The sequence below is a fragment of the Stenella coeruleoalba genome (assembly GCF_951394435.1).
Source record: "Stenella coeruleoalba genome assembly, chromosome: 20".
Lineage (NCBI taxonomy): Eukaryota > Metazoa > Chordata > Mammalia > Artiodactyla > Delphinidae > Stenella > Stenella coeruleoalba.
This window is the reverse complement of record NC_137166.1, coordinates 55403549-55420288: the sequence shown is the minus strand read 5'-3', so window position 1 is coordinate 55420288 and position 16740 is coordinate 55403549. Positions and strand designations below refer to the sequence as shown.

At 45.5% G+C, this 16740-nt stretch overlaps 2 protein-coding genes across 17 annotated transcripts in view; one reads left to right on the top strand and one right to left on the bottom strand.

The window, feature by feature from the left end:
- Positions 1 to 16740, top strand: part of NLRP7 (NLR family pyrin domain containing 7) — a 182347-nt gene that overhangs the window by 51312 nt on the left and 114295 nt on the right. The gene's annotated exons all lie outside the window — the stretch shown is intronic.
- Positions 4748 to 15708, bottom strand: FCAR (Fc alpha receptor; the record flags this gene model as incomplete). The annotated part of the gene is made up of 5 exons (XM_079906949.1): positions 15328 to 15708; positions 14693 to 14728; positions 10141 to 10425; positions 7669 to 7956; positions 4748 to 4977 (listed from the first exon to the last, which is right to left on the bottom strand). The coding sequence occupies exons 1-5, from the start codon at positions 15359 to 15361 to the stop codon at positions 4748 to 4750; spliced, it is 873 nt and encodes a 290-aa protein (XP_079763075.1). The 5' UTR covers positions 15362 to 15708.

Here is a 16740-nt window from a genome sequence, read left to right as displayed (position 1 = left end):
GATATCTCAGTGTTGTTTTGATTTGCACCTCTCTGATAATTAGAGATGTTGAGCATCTTTTCACACGCCTGTTGGCCATCTGTGTGTCATCTTCCCTGTATCTGTGGTGCACTGGTAGGTGGTGTGGACCCTCGCCTGTCTGACTGTCAGGCCCTGCCTCGCATGGTGGCTGCTTACCCACTGGTGGGCAGGCCCAGGTTCCAGGGTGGCTTCTTGTGGGACCCCAGGGATCCTGGGGCTGGTGGTGTCCCACTGTGGATGGTTTCCTTTGCTGTGCAGAATCTTTTTAGTTTTATGTAGTCCCACTTGTGTATTTTTGCTTTTGTTGCCTGTGCTTTTGGTGTCATATCCAAAAAAATTATTGACAAGATCAATGTTAAGGTACATTTTTTCTTATGTTTTCCACTGGGAGTGTTAGTGTCTGGGTTTTATGTTTAAGTCTTTTTTTAAAAAAGTAAATTTATTTATATATATATTTTTTGGCTGCGTTGGGTCTTCGTTACTGCATGCGGGCTTTCTCTAGTTGTGGCGAGCGGGGGCTGCTCTTCATTGTGGTGCGCGGGCTTCTAATTGCAGTGGCTTCTCTTGTTGAGGAGCACGGGCTCTAGACACACGGGCTTCAGTAGTTGTGGCACGCAGGCTCAGTAGTTGTGGCCCACGTGCTTAGTTGCTCCGCGGCATGTGGGATCTTCCCCAACCAGGGCTTGGAGCTGTTTCCCCTGCATTGGCAGGCGGATTCTTAACCACTGCGCCACCAGGGAAGTCCCTATGTTTAAGTCTTTAATCCATTTTAAGTTAACTTTTATGTGTGGTGTAAAAAAGGGTCGAATTTCATTTTTTCACAGATGTTTTCTTCCAGTCTGTGGCTTTTCATGTCTCTTGATACCGTCTATCACAGAGTAGCATTTTTAAATTTTAAACAATCCCAGCTTATCGATTTTTCCTCTCATGGATCATGTCTTTGGTGTTGTATCTAAAAAGGCATCACAAAACCCAAGATTGTCTATGTTTTTTTCTAAGAGTTTTGTAGTTTTCGTTTTACATTGAGGCCCGTGATCCATTTTGAGTTCGCTTTTGTGAAGGGTGTAAGGTCTGTCTAGATTCATGTTTTTGCGTGTGGATGTCCGGGTGTTCCAGCCCCGTTTGTTGAAGAGAGTCTCTTTGCTCTACTGTATTGCTCTTGTTCCTTTGTGAAAAATCAGTTGACTGTATTTATATGGGTCTATTTCTGAGCTATCTATTCCATTCTGTTGATCTATTTGTCTATTTTTTGGTCAATGACACACTCTCTTGGTTATTTATAGTAATTCTTGAAGTTGGTATGGAAATGGGGGCGAGTGCTACCCCCGCATCACATAATAGTAATGATACTTTCCTCCTCTATTTTTCGCTATGGAGCTCACCAACTCAGAGTGGAACAGTTTATTCCAGCAGTGTGCAAAGATCTGAAGATAAAATCATCTTGAGAGGCAAGGTTTCTGGTAACCAGACTTGAAAAACATTTCCTATGTGTAGGCACTGTTCTGAGTGGCTGGCATCATTCATTCATTGAATTCTCATGATAACCCGATGAAGTTGACAGCATTTACTCCACCATTTCCAGATAAGGAACTGAAGCACAAATAAGGTAAATAAATTCCATGTTTTATCCAGCTCATTAGAGGGGTTGGGTGATCATCTTAGGGGAATATGCTCTGAACCTGGAGTGTCTTCCCTGGACACCACATACTAAGGGCAGTCATGCCATCCATTCTCCCTACGTTTGCCTCTGGTTTCTCAGGTACTTCTCTGTATCTATTTAGTCCAGCCCCAGTTTTCACCTTAAGCTCACACCTGTGCTCCTAGGACTATCCCCGTATGCACACTGTAAGCCCTGTTGGAGATGATGGATTTCAAGTCATGACTCAGCCACTGAGGGTGTTACTAATAATTTAATCATTTTTGATAGTTGAAGAAACTCAACTTAATTGAGATATAATTTACATACTATACAATTTACCATTTAAAGTGTAGAATTCAGTGGTTTTTATTATATTGAGAGTTGCTCAACCATCACCATAATCTAATTTCAGAACTTTTTAATCACCCCCCCCCCCAAAAAAAAACCCCTCCAATACCCACTAGCGCTCACTGTCCAATACCCCCTCACTCTCCCAGCTTTGGGCAACCACTACTCTACTTTCAGTTTCTATAGACCACAAAGAACTTTTTAAAAATTGTGGCAGAACATACATAACACAAAATTTACCATTTTAACCATTTTTAAAAGTTTTTTTTATTATGGTAAAAAGCTCCACATACATGAAATTTATCACCTTTACCATTTTTTTTTGTTTTGCGGTACACGGGCCTCTCACTGTTGTGGCCTCTCCCGTTGCAGAGCACAGGCTCCGGACGCGCAGGCTCAGCGGCCATGGCTCACGGGCCCAGCCGCTCCGCGGCATGTGGGATCTTCTCGGACCGGGGCACGAACCCGTGTCCCCTGCATCGGCAGGCAGACTCTCAACCACTGCACCACGAGGGAAGCCCGCCTTTACCACTTTTAAGTGTACAGTTCAGTGGCAACTAGGACATGTACATCATCATGTAATCATCACCACTACCCAGCTCTAGAATTTTTCATCTTCCCAGACCGAAACTCTGTGTCCACATCTTCATATCCTTATCCAAATCATACCATTCCTGAGCCTCTGTTTGCTCGTGTGACATGACTGTCACATGATTGATTGAATTAAAATTGATTAAATTAAAATTCACGGCGTTACAGTATGCTCATATAAATGAAACGACCAGCATAATGCCTAACATAGAACTGAAAGTCATGTATACGGAAAATAATCTAAAAAAGAGTGGATATATGTATATGTATAGCTGATTCCCTTTGCTGTACAGCAGAAACTAGCACAGCATTGTAAAGCAACTATACTCCAATAAAAATTTAAAAAACTTAAAGTCATGGATTATAAGCCGCCATACACCTTGCCCTTAAGCAAAGACCTTAACTGAAATCAGTCTAATACATAAACTGCCGAAGGCTAACGCACTCGCTACTCAATGTCTGAAATAAGAAGGCAAAGCCGAATTTGTTATTACTGTAGTAAGGGAGAGTTATGCTGGCCAGACACAGTGTCTCTGAGCAGAGCCTACTGCTGATCCAATACAGGGTTTTTGGGAAATGTGGATTTTCAGGGGCTCTTCTGGTTTGAACATTATCCGTAAAAGCATGTTTGTTCGACGGAGTCTATTTGGATTGGCTGTCTCTCACCGGTGTGGTTACTGGAGTGAACCTGTTTCTGATTGGCTGACATTTAGAAGCAGGAAGCTGTCTGATTGGTTCAATGGCCAACGTGAGTGGTCATTGACGATGGGTTATAAACCCATTCTGTTGGCCGCTTGTCATCGCGGCTACAGAAAGATCAATCATTTTCCTAGGAGTGCAGGACCCTTTTATTCTCAGAACCCCTTTTCCGAACGAGGCCCTACCATAGACAAAACCACGTATGTGAAGCTAATCTTTTCCCTCTCTTGGAAACAAACTGCCTTGCATTTCTCTGGTCGGTTTGGATGTGATATAAAGACTCTCATTAGTCCTCCTCTGCAACTGTGGCACTTCCGTGTTGTTTATTCGGCTCAGCCACTAACATTTCCTTGTTTATCTGGCTCGGTCACTAACTTATTTATTCATGATCTCAATAAATAGATCCAGTACTTCATGTTTCCTAGACGTCATGATGCACACTACAAAAAGATGAATCGATAGACTGAGTAGCTTGAAGTACTGAGATGATCCAAAGGAGATGCTTGTTCGGCTGCTTTCACAAGTCTGTTTACTTTGCGTTGGAGGCATGAGACATTTTGAAGTGGGTTAGTTTCATAAGAACAGGAGAGTCTTCTTAAGAGTCGGAAAAGCATGTGTTAACGCACAAATGTTACTGTAGGGAAAGCTAGAAGCACAGTTATGGCGTGGAATAGATGGTACGTTGAGTGGACAGTATTCATAATTAATTATTAGCCTTTGTATGTAATTAATGGAATTCTAGGTGTTAAAGTCTTCTATCAGGAGGATGTAATGGTATTTGGTTTTGTTGATAAGTTCAAGACAAAATGAATGTATGAGCCAGAACTTGTGTGGAGGAGGGGTGAAAAGCAGCCAGCAAGGAGAATTGAGAATGCTTTGCATTATTTTTTTTATCACAGGAAGAGTTAAGCAAAGATTATATTGATATTTTTAAAAAATATTTATTTATTTATTTGGTTGCACTGGGTCTTAGTTGCAGCAAATGCGCTCCTTATTTGCAGCTTGCTGGCTCCTTAGTTGCACCACGTGGGGTCCTTAGTTGCGGCAGGCGGGCTCCTTAGTTGCACCACGTGGGGTCCTTAGTTGCGGCAGGCGGGCTCCTTAGTTGCACCACGTGGGGTCCTTAGTTGCAGCAGGCGGGCTCCTTAGTTGTGGCATGCAAACTCTTAGTTGCGGGATGCATGTGGTATATCTAGTTCCCTGACCAGGGATTGAACCCGGGCCCCCTGCATTGGGAGCGTGGAGTCTTATCCACTACACCACCAGGGAAGGCCCTGTACTGAGAATTTTATCACCAAAGTCTAGCAGGGTGGGCTGCAAATATATCAGATTCATATAAGAAAATACCATTTGATTGGTTTGCAAAGGGATCCAAGCTTGTTAGTACCGCGTTCTCCCTTGTGTTCTCCACGTAGCTTTCCAGGACTCCACAAGTGCTGGCTGTTGTATTCAGTGCCTGGTGTCTACCTGGCGACCCTTTGGAGTTAGTCCGAAGGTCCATTCTGTCTGAGTTTTCTGTCTACTGCAGCTCAGTTCAGGCAGTTCTTGCTGGTCTTCCTTGTGTGGAACCTGATGGCCAAGCCAATTTTCAGCCAGAATGACCAAGAGAACCACCAGGGGCAGCCCTGCCACGCCCATTCGAATCAAGTTCTCCGTCGTGTAATCTTGGTTCGTGGTATCTAGAGACGTAATTAGAAGAGATGAATGATCACTGGTCATGTTTCATTCCATCCCATCCCAAGAGCCCTGGAAGGGGAGCTCATTTCCCTATTTGTGGTTTCACTGGGACCCCCTCTTCCACACGTGCATGCATTCATGAGCACCCTACTTCACATTAAACGTAGGTCCAAGGGTGTGGTTCCCCGGGGAGTCTTGTAAAACGGGGAGGAGGTGGGTATGAGCATGTTGTGTTTGCTTTTCATTCCCTCCTCACGTGGCAGTGTTAGTGACTGTCTAATCATGTCCCTGCAACATCTTCATGGATCCAGAGTCTGAAAGTCTCTCCTCTACGTCATCTTCACCCCACATAACAATGTGTGTTCCTTTCTCATACATGACAAAGGGTACAGGATGGCTGGTGTCTGGGAAGCAAGTAGGAGAAACATTTCAGATAAGCTTAGAGAAAATTTTGGGACTTCCCTGGCCATCCAGGAGGTAAGACTCTGTGCTTCCACTGTAGGGGACACGGGTTCAATCCCTGCTCAGGGAACCAGGATCCCGCATGCCATGCCACCGAAGAAACAAAACACGAAAAACAAAAACAAAACAAAACAAAAAAACAGAACGCAAAAACTTAGGGAAAATTTATCTCCACTATTGTGTGACCTTTCACCAGACATTTCTGTTCACCGAACCTTTAAAAAGATTTCTCCATTTGTTTTATGGACTTCATGGGCCTCTATTCCTCTCAAGGATGTAATAAAATAGTGTGAAATTACAATGCTGAGAAATCCTAGTAACTCTCTCCTGTTAAAATACAGAAATCAGTTCCAAGTGGATTTGGAGTTCCTAATTGCAAAGTGCAAAATGTTTCAAGTTTGAGAAGATTAATACCACCTTGACGTTGGATAGGAGGTGATTTCTAAAACAAGGTTCATTGATTATCTACTCTAAAGGAAAAGGCTAATAAATTCACCCCTCTTCCACTATTGCCCAATTGTCCCTGCAACATTCATTGAAAAGACCATTCTGTCTGTATGATCTTACAGTGCCATGACTATCATATTTGCTGAGCTTGTAGAATGACTGGACAAGGTACATAAGAGAGACAAGTGTGGTCATTCCCACTCAGCAGTCAGCAGTTGCTTTCCTCTGCTGTAACTCTTTGTTTTCTCCCTCTGGGCAGTGATGCGTGCAAACAACATAAAAATGAAACTTTTTTTTTTTTTTTTTTTGACCACGCCGCGTGGCTTGCGGGATCTTAGTTACCCAGCCAGGGATTGAATCCGGGCCCACGGCAGTGAAAGCCCCGAGTCTTAACCGTTGGACCACTAGTGAATTCCCAAAAATGAAGCTCTTGATAGAGGGTTTTTTTTTTTTTTTTTTTGGCTGCACAGCACGGCATCTGGAATCTGGTTTCCCGACTAGGGATGGAACCTGTGCTCTCTGCAGTGGAAGCACCGAGTCTTAACCACTGGACCACCAGGGAAGTCCCTCGATAGAGTTTTTTTAGAGTCTTCCTCAGTCACCCACTCCGAGTGGATTCTAGTATTATAGGTTAGTTTCAGGATTCTCAGCTGCAACTAAGCGTGTGAAAAAGGAAGTGGATTCATCAAAGCTTGTGTCTGGCATCTGCTATCTCAACAACACCCCTTAATGTGACTCCAAACGTTGGCCTCTCCTTTCTCAACAGGCCACGTGTTTTCAAAGGAAACTGGAGAACTCAAGGAGAGGATGTGAAAGTCAAATGTGGTGTGGGTGAGAAGTGCTTCTTCTCTCTCTCTCATTTTTTAAAATATTTATTTTATATTGGAGTACAGTCGATTAATAATGTGATAGTTTCAGGTGTACAGCAGAGTCATTTCAGTTATACATGTATCTATTCTTTTTCAAATTCTTTTCCCACTTAGGTTGTTACATAGTATTGAGCAGAGTTCTCTGTGCTGTACAGTAGGGCCTTGTTGGTTATTCATTTTAAATATAGCAGTGTGTACCTGTCAATCCCAAACTCCCTAACTATCCCCCCACTTCCCCCTGGTAACCATAAGTTCGTTCTCTAAGTCTGTCAGTCTGTTTCTGTTGCGTAAATAAGTTCATTTGTGTCAATTTTTTTAAAGAAATGATTCCGCATATAAGCGATATCACACGATATTTATCTTTCTCTGACCTACTTCACTCAGTATGACAATCTCTAGGTCCATCCATGTTGCTGCAGGTGGCATTATTTCATTCCTTTTTATGGCTGAGTAATATTGCATTGTATATATATACCACATCTTCTGCTGGAGAGGGTGTGGAGAGAAGGGAACCCTCCTACACTGTTGGTGGGAATGTAAATTGGTACAGCCACTGTGGAGAACAGTATGGAGGTTCCTTAAAAAACTGAAACTACAGCTACCGTATGATCCTTCAGTCCCACTCCTGGACATATATCTGGAGAAAGACACGGTCCGAAAGGATACATGCGCCCCAGAGTTCATTGCAGTGCTTTCACAATAGCCACGACAAGGAAGCAGCCTCAATGGCCCTCAGCAGAAGAATGGATAGAGAAGTGCTTCTTCTCTCTTCGTGGTCCTCTGAGTAGTGACTCTCTCCTGCCCCACTGTTCTTTCTTAGTGCATCTCTTTGTATTCCTGCCTGATGCCAAGGCCCTGAACAGTCAGCCAGAGCCCTGAGGAAGAGGACACACGTGTGGGCGGGGGTGCACTTACCTGTGACCACAAGCTGCAGGGCATCACTGGGGGCTGACCATACATAAGGGCTGCCACTGTACCAACTGTAGCATGTGTAGATCCCTGAGAAGCTGAGGTTCACAGGACCCAGAATGAAGTCACCCCAGCGTCCCCCGTTTTGGTGCTGTGACAGAACGGCCCTTCTCTCCTTGCTCAGTGAAAATCTATCGAATGAGATGCGTGCTGAACTGCACCGGAGGGAAACACTCTCCCCTGGCATCACCACAAGGCACCCATTAGTGGAGAGGGAGGGTTTGTCATACAAGCCTAAAAGAGCAGAGAGTGAGCTGTTAGCAAGATTTTGTGTCATCCCCCTGGATCCCCGCCACTCATGTTGGATCCATGCTAAGAGAAGCGAAGAAGCTGACATTTCCTGCTGCAATGGAATGGGAGGCGGTAACATCCCATCTCACTACTACAGAACCTATACTCTGTCCCCAGTTACTGTAGATAGAGCTGATCAAGCAGGCAGATGAGATGCCAGCTTCGAGAGACAGCGATCTAGTCTCTAAAGCCAGAACTGCCACACGATTCTGTTCCCAATTGCAGCGTGTGGGTTTCTCCCCACACCGCCGAGCAATTATGAGACCCCAGCTGGGCATCTCACAAGTCAACTCAATTCTTTATTTATTTATTTTTTGCGGTACGCAGGCCTCTCACTGTCGTGGCCTCTCCCATTGCGGAGCACAGGCTCCGGACGCGCAGGCTCAGCGGCCATGGCTCACGGGACCAGCCGCTCCGCGGCATCTTCCCGGACCAGGGCACGAACCCGCGTCCCCTGCATCGGCAGGCGGACTCTCAACCACTGCGCCACCAGGGAAGCCCAAGTCAACTCAATTCTGACACTGTCTCCCTGGCAATAACGTCAGATCCCCCAGGTTTAGGGCTCCAGGTTAAGAGCTCAGTCCTACAAGACCGCCCCCACTTCAGACGCCAATCAAAAGTCTAGGTTGTCACCTGTGCTTCTGACTCAATGGCTATAAATCAGAAGTTCCCAGGACCCAGTTCTTGGGTTCAATTTATTTGCTAGAGTGGCTTACAGAACTCAGGAAACCAGTTTACTTACTGGATTTCTGGTTTATTATGAAAGCATGTATCAGGAACAGCCAGATGGAAGAGATGCGTAGGGCTTCGTTACGTGGGCAAGACTCTTTAAGTCTTTGGCCATTGATTCAACCTCCAGCCTCTCTGCCCTCTCTGGAGGTCAGGTGAGGTGGGGCTGAAAGTTCCAACTGTCCCATGACCCCTGGCAACCAGCCCCCATCCTTAGGTGCTTTCCAAAAGTCACCTCATTAACATAAACTCAGGTGTGGTTGACAGGGATTTCCTATGAAAATGAAGACACCGTTATTGCTCATCGCTTAGGGAATCCCAGGGGTTTGGGGAGCTCTGTGCCGGGAACGAGGATGAAGACCAAATATATGTTTCTTAGTATAAGTCACAGTATCACAAGCCATATGTTGGGGAAGAGAGCGAATGGTATCCAGAGAGTCTGAGGAGTTATGGCAGGGGCTGAAGGATATTCTTTTTATTCTTTGTATAAGAAGAAAAGGTAGAAGAACCTGGAAACTCAGGGTGCAACCTTCTAGAAACACGGGGTTAGGCCACCCTGAGGACAGAGCTTCAAACTGAGGGCTGGACGCATACCGCAGGAGCATAACTCCTCACTCCTTAGGTATGAGCTGCATATAGTGATTTCCTTCCACATGGAAAGGGAGGGTGGGAGGAAGAGACATGTTACAGTGGAAAAACCTGACAAACACCGTCTCAGCCGGGTATGCGAGCTCAGTGTCAACAGCCGTATTCATTGGTATAGTACATACCCTTGCTATGATATGATTAAAAATGGCGCTGGGGCTTCCCTGGTGGCGCAGTGGTTGAGAGTCCGCCTGCCGATGCAGGGAACGCGGGTTCGTGCCCCGGTCCGGGAAGATCCCACATGCCGCGGAGCAAAAAAAAAAAAAAAAAAAATGGCACTGGGCCTTGGTGGTCGTCTTCGCCGTGATCCATAGCCCCTGTCTTATCATGAGTAAAACATTAGACAACTTCCAATAGTGGGGCGTCCTGCAAAACACCAGAGCAGCACCCCTCAAAACTGTCGACGTCATCAAAGACGAGGAAAGTCTGAGCAACATCCACAGTCAAGAGGGAACTAAAGAGACATGACGCCTAAATGCAGTGTGGGATGGGATCCCAGAATGGATGAAGGATGTTGGGTAACCACGAAGGAAGTCTCAATGAACGTTGGCTCATTATAATGTATCAATATTGGTTCATTAATGGTAAGGGGTGTATCATAGTAAAGGAACATGTGCGCACCTGGGTGCTGGGTGTGTGGGAACTCTCTGTTGTATCTCCTCCGTTTCCCTGGAAATCTGAAACTGTTCTAAAAATAGCATCCCTGAAAAGATAAGCAAGGAAAAAGAGCTGAGGGTCAGAGCCAGGCCTCACCTGTCACTACCAGCTCCAGGGCTTCACTGTGCACTGACCAGCTGTACTGTTTTCGGTATCGGCACTGATAACGTCCTGCAGTATTAGTATCCATGCGTTTAATGACAAACTCAGCTGTCTTCTGAAATCCCCATTTCTTCTCCACCACTTTGTATGTGGAGTTTCCCAGGATCTCCAGTTGGTACAGGAACGACTCAGGAGTTCCCCCACACAGGATCTTCACAGACTCATTCCAGGGAATCACAGAACCGGGCGTGGCAGATATGGTAGGAATGGGAAGATTCCCTAGAAGAAAATAGAGCCCAGACTCAGGTGCCCTGCCATGGAGAAACCATACTTCTTTCTTTCACTATGGGGGGAACAAATAAATTAAGGTGTGATGGACTTATATTTCCTACCTTTAAAATACTTGTTTTTAGTATTTTCTAATTGTGGTGAAATAAAATGTGTTACATAAACACAAAATTTACTATTTAAACCATTTTTTTGGCAAGGGAGGGGGAAGCTGGGGCGAAGTGAGAGTAGCGTCGACACACACTACCCAATGTAAAATAGCTAGCTAGTGGGAAGCAGCAGTAAACCAATGTTAAGTGCACAGCTCAGTGGCGTTAATTACACTCACCATATTGTGCAACATCACGACCATCTATTTTCAGGACGTTTTCATGATTTCAAACAAAAACCCTGTAACCATTAAGCAGTAACTCTCCACTCTCTCTTTCCTTAGGCCCTGGTCACTTCTAACTGACTTTCTGTCTCTATGAATTTCCCTATCCTGCGTACCTTGCGTCAGTGGAATAACACAATATTTGTCTTTCCGTGTCTGGCATATTTGACTTCGTGTGATGTCATCAGGACCCATCCATGTGGTAGCCCATGTCAGCATATCTTTCCTTTTTATGGCTGAATAATATTCCACTGTTTGTATAGACCACGTTTTACTTATACATTCATGTCAATGGCTATTTGGGTTGTTTCCACCTTCGGGCTATTGTGAATAATGTTGCTATGAACGTGGGTGTATACATATCTTGTTAGAATCCCTGCTTTCAATTTCTTTTGTTATATATATGCAAGTGGAATTGCTGGATTGGACATTTAGCTTTTAAGAACTGAAGGATTTTTTGAGGAACTGAATTCCTTCCTTGTTATATGTATTTTTTATTCAGGTGAAATTTACATAACGTAAAGTTAACCATTTTTAACGTATGCCATTCGGTGGCATTCAGTACATTCAGTGTCGTGCAGTCATCACCTCCGTCTGCTTCCATTTTCATCGCCCCGCAGAGGAGACCCCATCCACGTTAATCCTACCCTCTCTGCAGCCCCTAGCAACCGCTGGTCTGGCCGGCAGTTTGTTTGGTGTTTTGTTGCCATGGTGATCCTTATGAGAATGCAGTTCTGCTCTTCACTCTAACGTAAGGGTGCTGAAGCTTGGGGAAACCGTGCCCATTGCTCAAGGCCACAAACTGAAGAGTGGTGCAGCCTGGTCTGCAAACTAGGACTCTCTCCCTCCAGCTCCTCTGCAGGTGGGGGAGAGCTGTTTCTCCTGCAGCAGCTAGAGAATGCAATGTGGGGGACAGCCAACAAGTGTCTGACGGATATGATGATTAGTTCTGTGAGAGAGGGCGGGAAGGCTGGGACTTGGAACCTCCCGCTCCGGGAGTGCGACTTAGGATGGAACGGGATTTGGAAATGTTTCGGGGTCCCCGAAGGTGCGGGTTAGCTTCTTGGCACCAGTGCATTCACACGGAGTGGCGTTAAGCGAGGGATTTTGCATGTTGAAGACTGCTGTCCTTGGCTTTAACCCCTATACAGAACCTAGCAAACAGGGGGAGGGATACTCAGAATCTGCTGGTTCCCTTTGTCAAGGTGTATCATCTATTTTAGACCTGATAGTGATGTGCTCAACTGCAGCTCTGTGAAGGGGGAAACAAGGGAGTTTGCCGTCCTCAGCAGGATTGTTGTGAAGCAAGACGAACCCTGCAGGACTTCCTTATGTTCAGTATCGTTCGCTCACCAGTACCTCCCATGTATTTGTTATTCCGAGATACACAGAGAGATGCCTCCATTAACTCAGCATATTGTTTATCTACTATCATGGCTTAAACCAGTGGCGCTCAACAGGAGACAGACAATTGTCCCTGCCAGGGGACAGTCTGTCAATATCTGGAGACATCTTTGTCACAATTGTGGTGGAAGATACTATTGGCATGTAGTGGGTAGAGGACGAGATGCTGCTTAATACCCTATACTTCACAGGACTGCCCCTAAAACAAAGGATTATCCAGTCTCAAATGTCAATAGTACCGAGGTTGAGAAACGCTGACCTAAACAGACCCCTACCTGTAAGAATGATGATATAGAAAAAAGTCAGATATTAATTTAAAAAATACACAAGGATGCAACTGTAGGTCATGATGTGTGGTCAGCAGTTCTGAAGGTGTAGAACCTGGAGATCTGATAACAAACTCGAGCGTTCAGCTGCTATGTGAGGATGCGTAAGAACTGCCTAGGCAGGGACTTCCCTGGTGGCGCAGTAGGTAAGACTCCACGCTCCCAATGTAGGGGGCCCAGGTTCGATCCCTGGTCGGGGAACTAGATCCTGTACGCATGCTGCAACTAAGAAGCCCACATGCCACAACTAAGAAGTCAGAATGCTGCAACTAAGACCCAGTGCAGCCTTAAAAAAAAAAATTGCCTAGGCAACGTGGATAGGAACGTTTGGAGCTTGCAGTTAGATAGAAGGACAATGGAGGACATCCCCGAGTTAATAAGGTGCAAGGAGTGAAGGAGAAGCTAAAGTAAGGTCAGCACGGGTGAAAAGCAGAGAGAGTCAGTGGGAGAGTGGAAGGTGAGCTGGACGGGTAGTCACCAGCCAGGTGGGCAGAGCTTGAGAGACCTGGGGAAGTGGGTAGGTTTATCTGAAGATTGACTACTGAGAACCTTTAAGAGGGAGGTAAATATATTCGTATTTTAAAGACACAAATAATCCAGGCTACAGTCTTTAGAAGGAACTGGAAGAAAGGAGACATGGATGGACAAGCGGTTTCACCCCTTAGGAGGACGAAAGTAGTTGGGGTGACAGAACATACAGTAGCAATTCAGTACTGCACTACAGAAGAACATGCAGGTTCTACAGGAGGGTGCGGCTAAGGCAGTGTCCCTTTATTTTTTATTTTATTTTTTAGCCCAAAGTCACATTTCTATTTATAATTTAAGCATCCATTGTAGATAGAACTTGGCTTACTCATTGTGGAAGATAGGAGAGTAAATAAAGTAAGTACGTCTTCTCAGAAAACCTAATGTTGTATTATTAATTAGCATTAAAAAGTTATGAATCAGGGGCTTCCCTGGTGGCGCAGTGGTTGGGGGTCCGCCTGCCAATGCGGGGGACGCGGGTTCGTGCCCCGGTCCGGGAAGATCCCACATGCTGCGGAGCGGCTGGGCCCGTGAGCCATGGCCGCTGAGCCTGCGCGTCCGGAGCCTGTGCTCCGCAGCGGGAGAGGCCACAGCAGTGAGAGGCCCGCGTACCGCAAAAAAAAAAAAAAAAAAAAAAAAAAAAAGTAATGAATCAGGACTTCCCTGGTGGCTCAGTGGTTAAGAGTCCGCCTGCCAATGCAGGGGACATGGGTTTGAGCCCTGGTCAGGGAAGATCCCACATGCCGCGGAGCAACTAAGCCCGTGCGCCACAACTACTGAGCCTGTGCTCTACAGCCTGTGAGCCACAACTACTGAGCTCACGTACCACAACTACTGAAGCCCAGGTGCCTAGAGCCTGTGCTGCACAACGAGAGAAGCCATGGCAATGAGAAGCCCTCACACCGCGATGAAGAGTAGCCCCCGCTCACCACAACTAGAGAAAGCCCGCGCACAGCAACGAAGACCCAGCACAGCCAAAAAAAAAAGTAATGAATCAAAGAAAGTGGAGACTTGGGCCTTCATATAGAGTCCAAATACCTTTTTTATCCCCCATGATCCCCTTCATCCTCATCATCACAGGTAACACACTTACCAAATACGTAACTTACTTTACATGGTTTATCTCGATTAAACCTCACAATGATCCAATAGATTCCATTATTATTTTTATTTCTCTTTTATAGATAAAGAAATTGGTTCTGAGAGTTGAAGCTACTTGCGCAAAGTTCTCTAAGGCGGTGTCCCTTTAAATGAAGCAAAGTGGATAGCAGTGGGGAGAGTTAGGTTGTGAAAGCAGGTACATTTGATATAGGGAGGCTGTTGGACGATGGAAGATGGTTCCCGACTTTCTCATCCCTGCAGTCGCGAACATTCAGTAAGATGCACACCTCTGAGAGACAGTCAGCCTAACAGAGGCAAAGGCCAAATCCAGGTCTGAGCACAATGCGTTTGAGGGATCCCAAGAGACCAAAGTGAGGTGGAAGTTACGCAAGGGGAGCACAGCAGAGACAGCTAGAACAAAGGATAAAATTGGAATTCATCTGGGCTTTAGACCATTTCTCCTGCTCTTCTATCCTGGAGCTGCCATGAGGATAGAGGGCGACTGGAGGAGACGTAGGGGAACACTTACCATCCTGCGCCTGAATCTTCTGGCCAAGACAGAGCACTGGAAGAGAGACATTCATGAAAACTCAATCTGCACATTTCCAGTCTCTATTATAAATCACCCAACATAATGACATACAGGTGTCATTTTTTAAAATGATTTTATTTTTTGGCCACACCACAGGGCATGTGGGATCTCATTTCCCTGACCAGGGATCGAACCCACACCCCCTGCTGTGGAAGCGTGGATTCTTAACCACTGGACTGCCAGGGAAGTCCCACAGGTGACCTTTCTTTCTTCTACAGCAAACATAGTAAACAAGACATCTTTTAGTTTTATCTTCCAGATTCCAGCCCTGAGGCTCTCATCTGTAGGAGCTCTGGAACCATCATGGGTCTCCAGACAGCATGGCATGGGTTGAATGAACCCCACAAGGTCAACTTGACCACTTGATCATGGAGCCTTACAGGCTAGCATGGAGTTGGGACTTGGGCAGATGCAGTTACAGATACCTGGGCAAAGACCGTCTCTCTCCACTAAGGAGATAAGAATCTTCTCTGCAGTTCCTAAAATCACTGAGCTCTCATGTTGAGAGAGACCTTGAGTATTTGGGGATCCCCCCATCTTTCCCTCTAACCCACTTGCATTTGAGGACTCACCGAGGCAGAAGAGGGTGGTGTCTCTGGGGGTCATGGTTCCGACACAGCCAGCCTCAGCCCCGTTAGCCACTTGTTGGTGCACATCAGCAGATGACAGGTTCTCATGAGACAGTAAGATCCACAGGAAATATGACAGCAGAGTTCCTCATCAGAGAATTTCTACATCTATTACTCCACAGGAATGGTTCCTTTCCAAAGAACTTCATTCTGGGGAGCTCTTGGGTGGCGTCTAAGAGGAGATCAATCTCCCTGTTTATGTTTCAGATGAGAAGTGAGTGTTTTCCTTAACCAGTGTCTAATGGGGCTCAAATCCTTCTTTGGACAACATCCCACATCTAAATGGAAGAGCTTGGGACAGGATATTAGATGGGTACCATACAGACAGAGGTATTTCTTCATTGACCCGTCAGTCAAAAGCCAAGTGGCCTTGGCTCTTACGGATGCACATGTCCTCCCCGGAATTCATGGACCACGTTTGGGCTCAATCAGGCAGGCAGTGTACTCTTATGCTTTGGATTACCTCAATGCCAGCATGCAGGGGAATTTTTTTTCAGGAGGTATTCACCATCTCTAAAGAAAGAACTTCCTATATCTGTATGTATATTTAAACCTGTAATCTGTAGATAGATGATGGATTGATAGAGAATATAAATTAGATAGATAGGTAGATAAGTAGGTAGGTAGGTAGATAGACAGATGGACAGACAGATAAATTTGGACACAGATACCTGGCTCTTACTAGTTCTTCAAGTATGAGAAGTCAGATATTTCACATCAGACTTCCTACTGGCTGTCTCATTTTCATTGCAAGGCATCACTCTTTTTTTCAACTTTATGGAGATATAATTGACACAACATTGTGTAAGTTTAGGTGCACAATATGTTGATTTGATACACTTCGGTGCTGCAAAACGAGGTCCGTTGTGGCATTAGCTAACGCCTCTACCACCTCACATAATTGCCATTTCTTTTTTTGTGTATGTGGTTAGCTCTACTCTCTCAGCAACTTTTAAGTATAGAATACAGTATCGTTAATTATACTCACCATGCTATACATTGGAGCCTTAGAAATTATTTATCTTTTTTTTTTTTTTTTTTTTTTTTTGCGGTACGCGGGCCTCTCACTGTTGTGGCCTCTCCCGTTGCGGAGCACAGGCTCCGGACGCGCAGGCTCAGCGGCCATGGCTCACGGGCCCAGCCGCTCCGTGGCATGTGGGATCTTCCCGGACCGGGGCACGAACCCGTGTCCCTTGCATCGGCAGGCGGACTTTCAACCACTGCGCCACCAGGGAAGCCCTATTTATCTTTTTTTAAATAAATTTATTTATTTTATTTATTGATTTTTGGCTGTGTTGGGTCTCTGTTGCTGCGCACAGGCTCTCTCTAGTTGCGGCGAGCGGGGACTACTCTTCA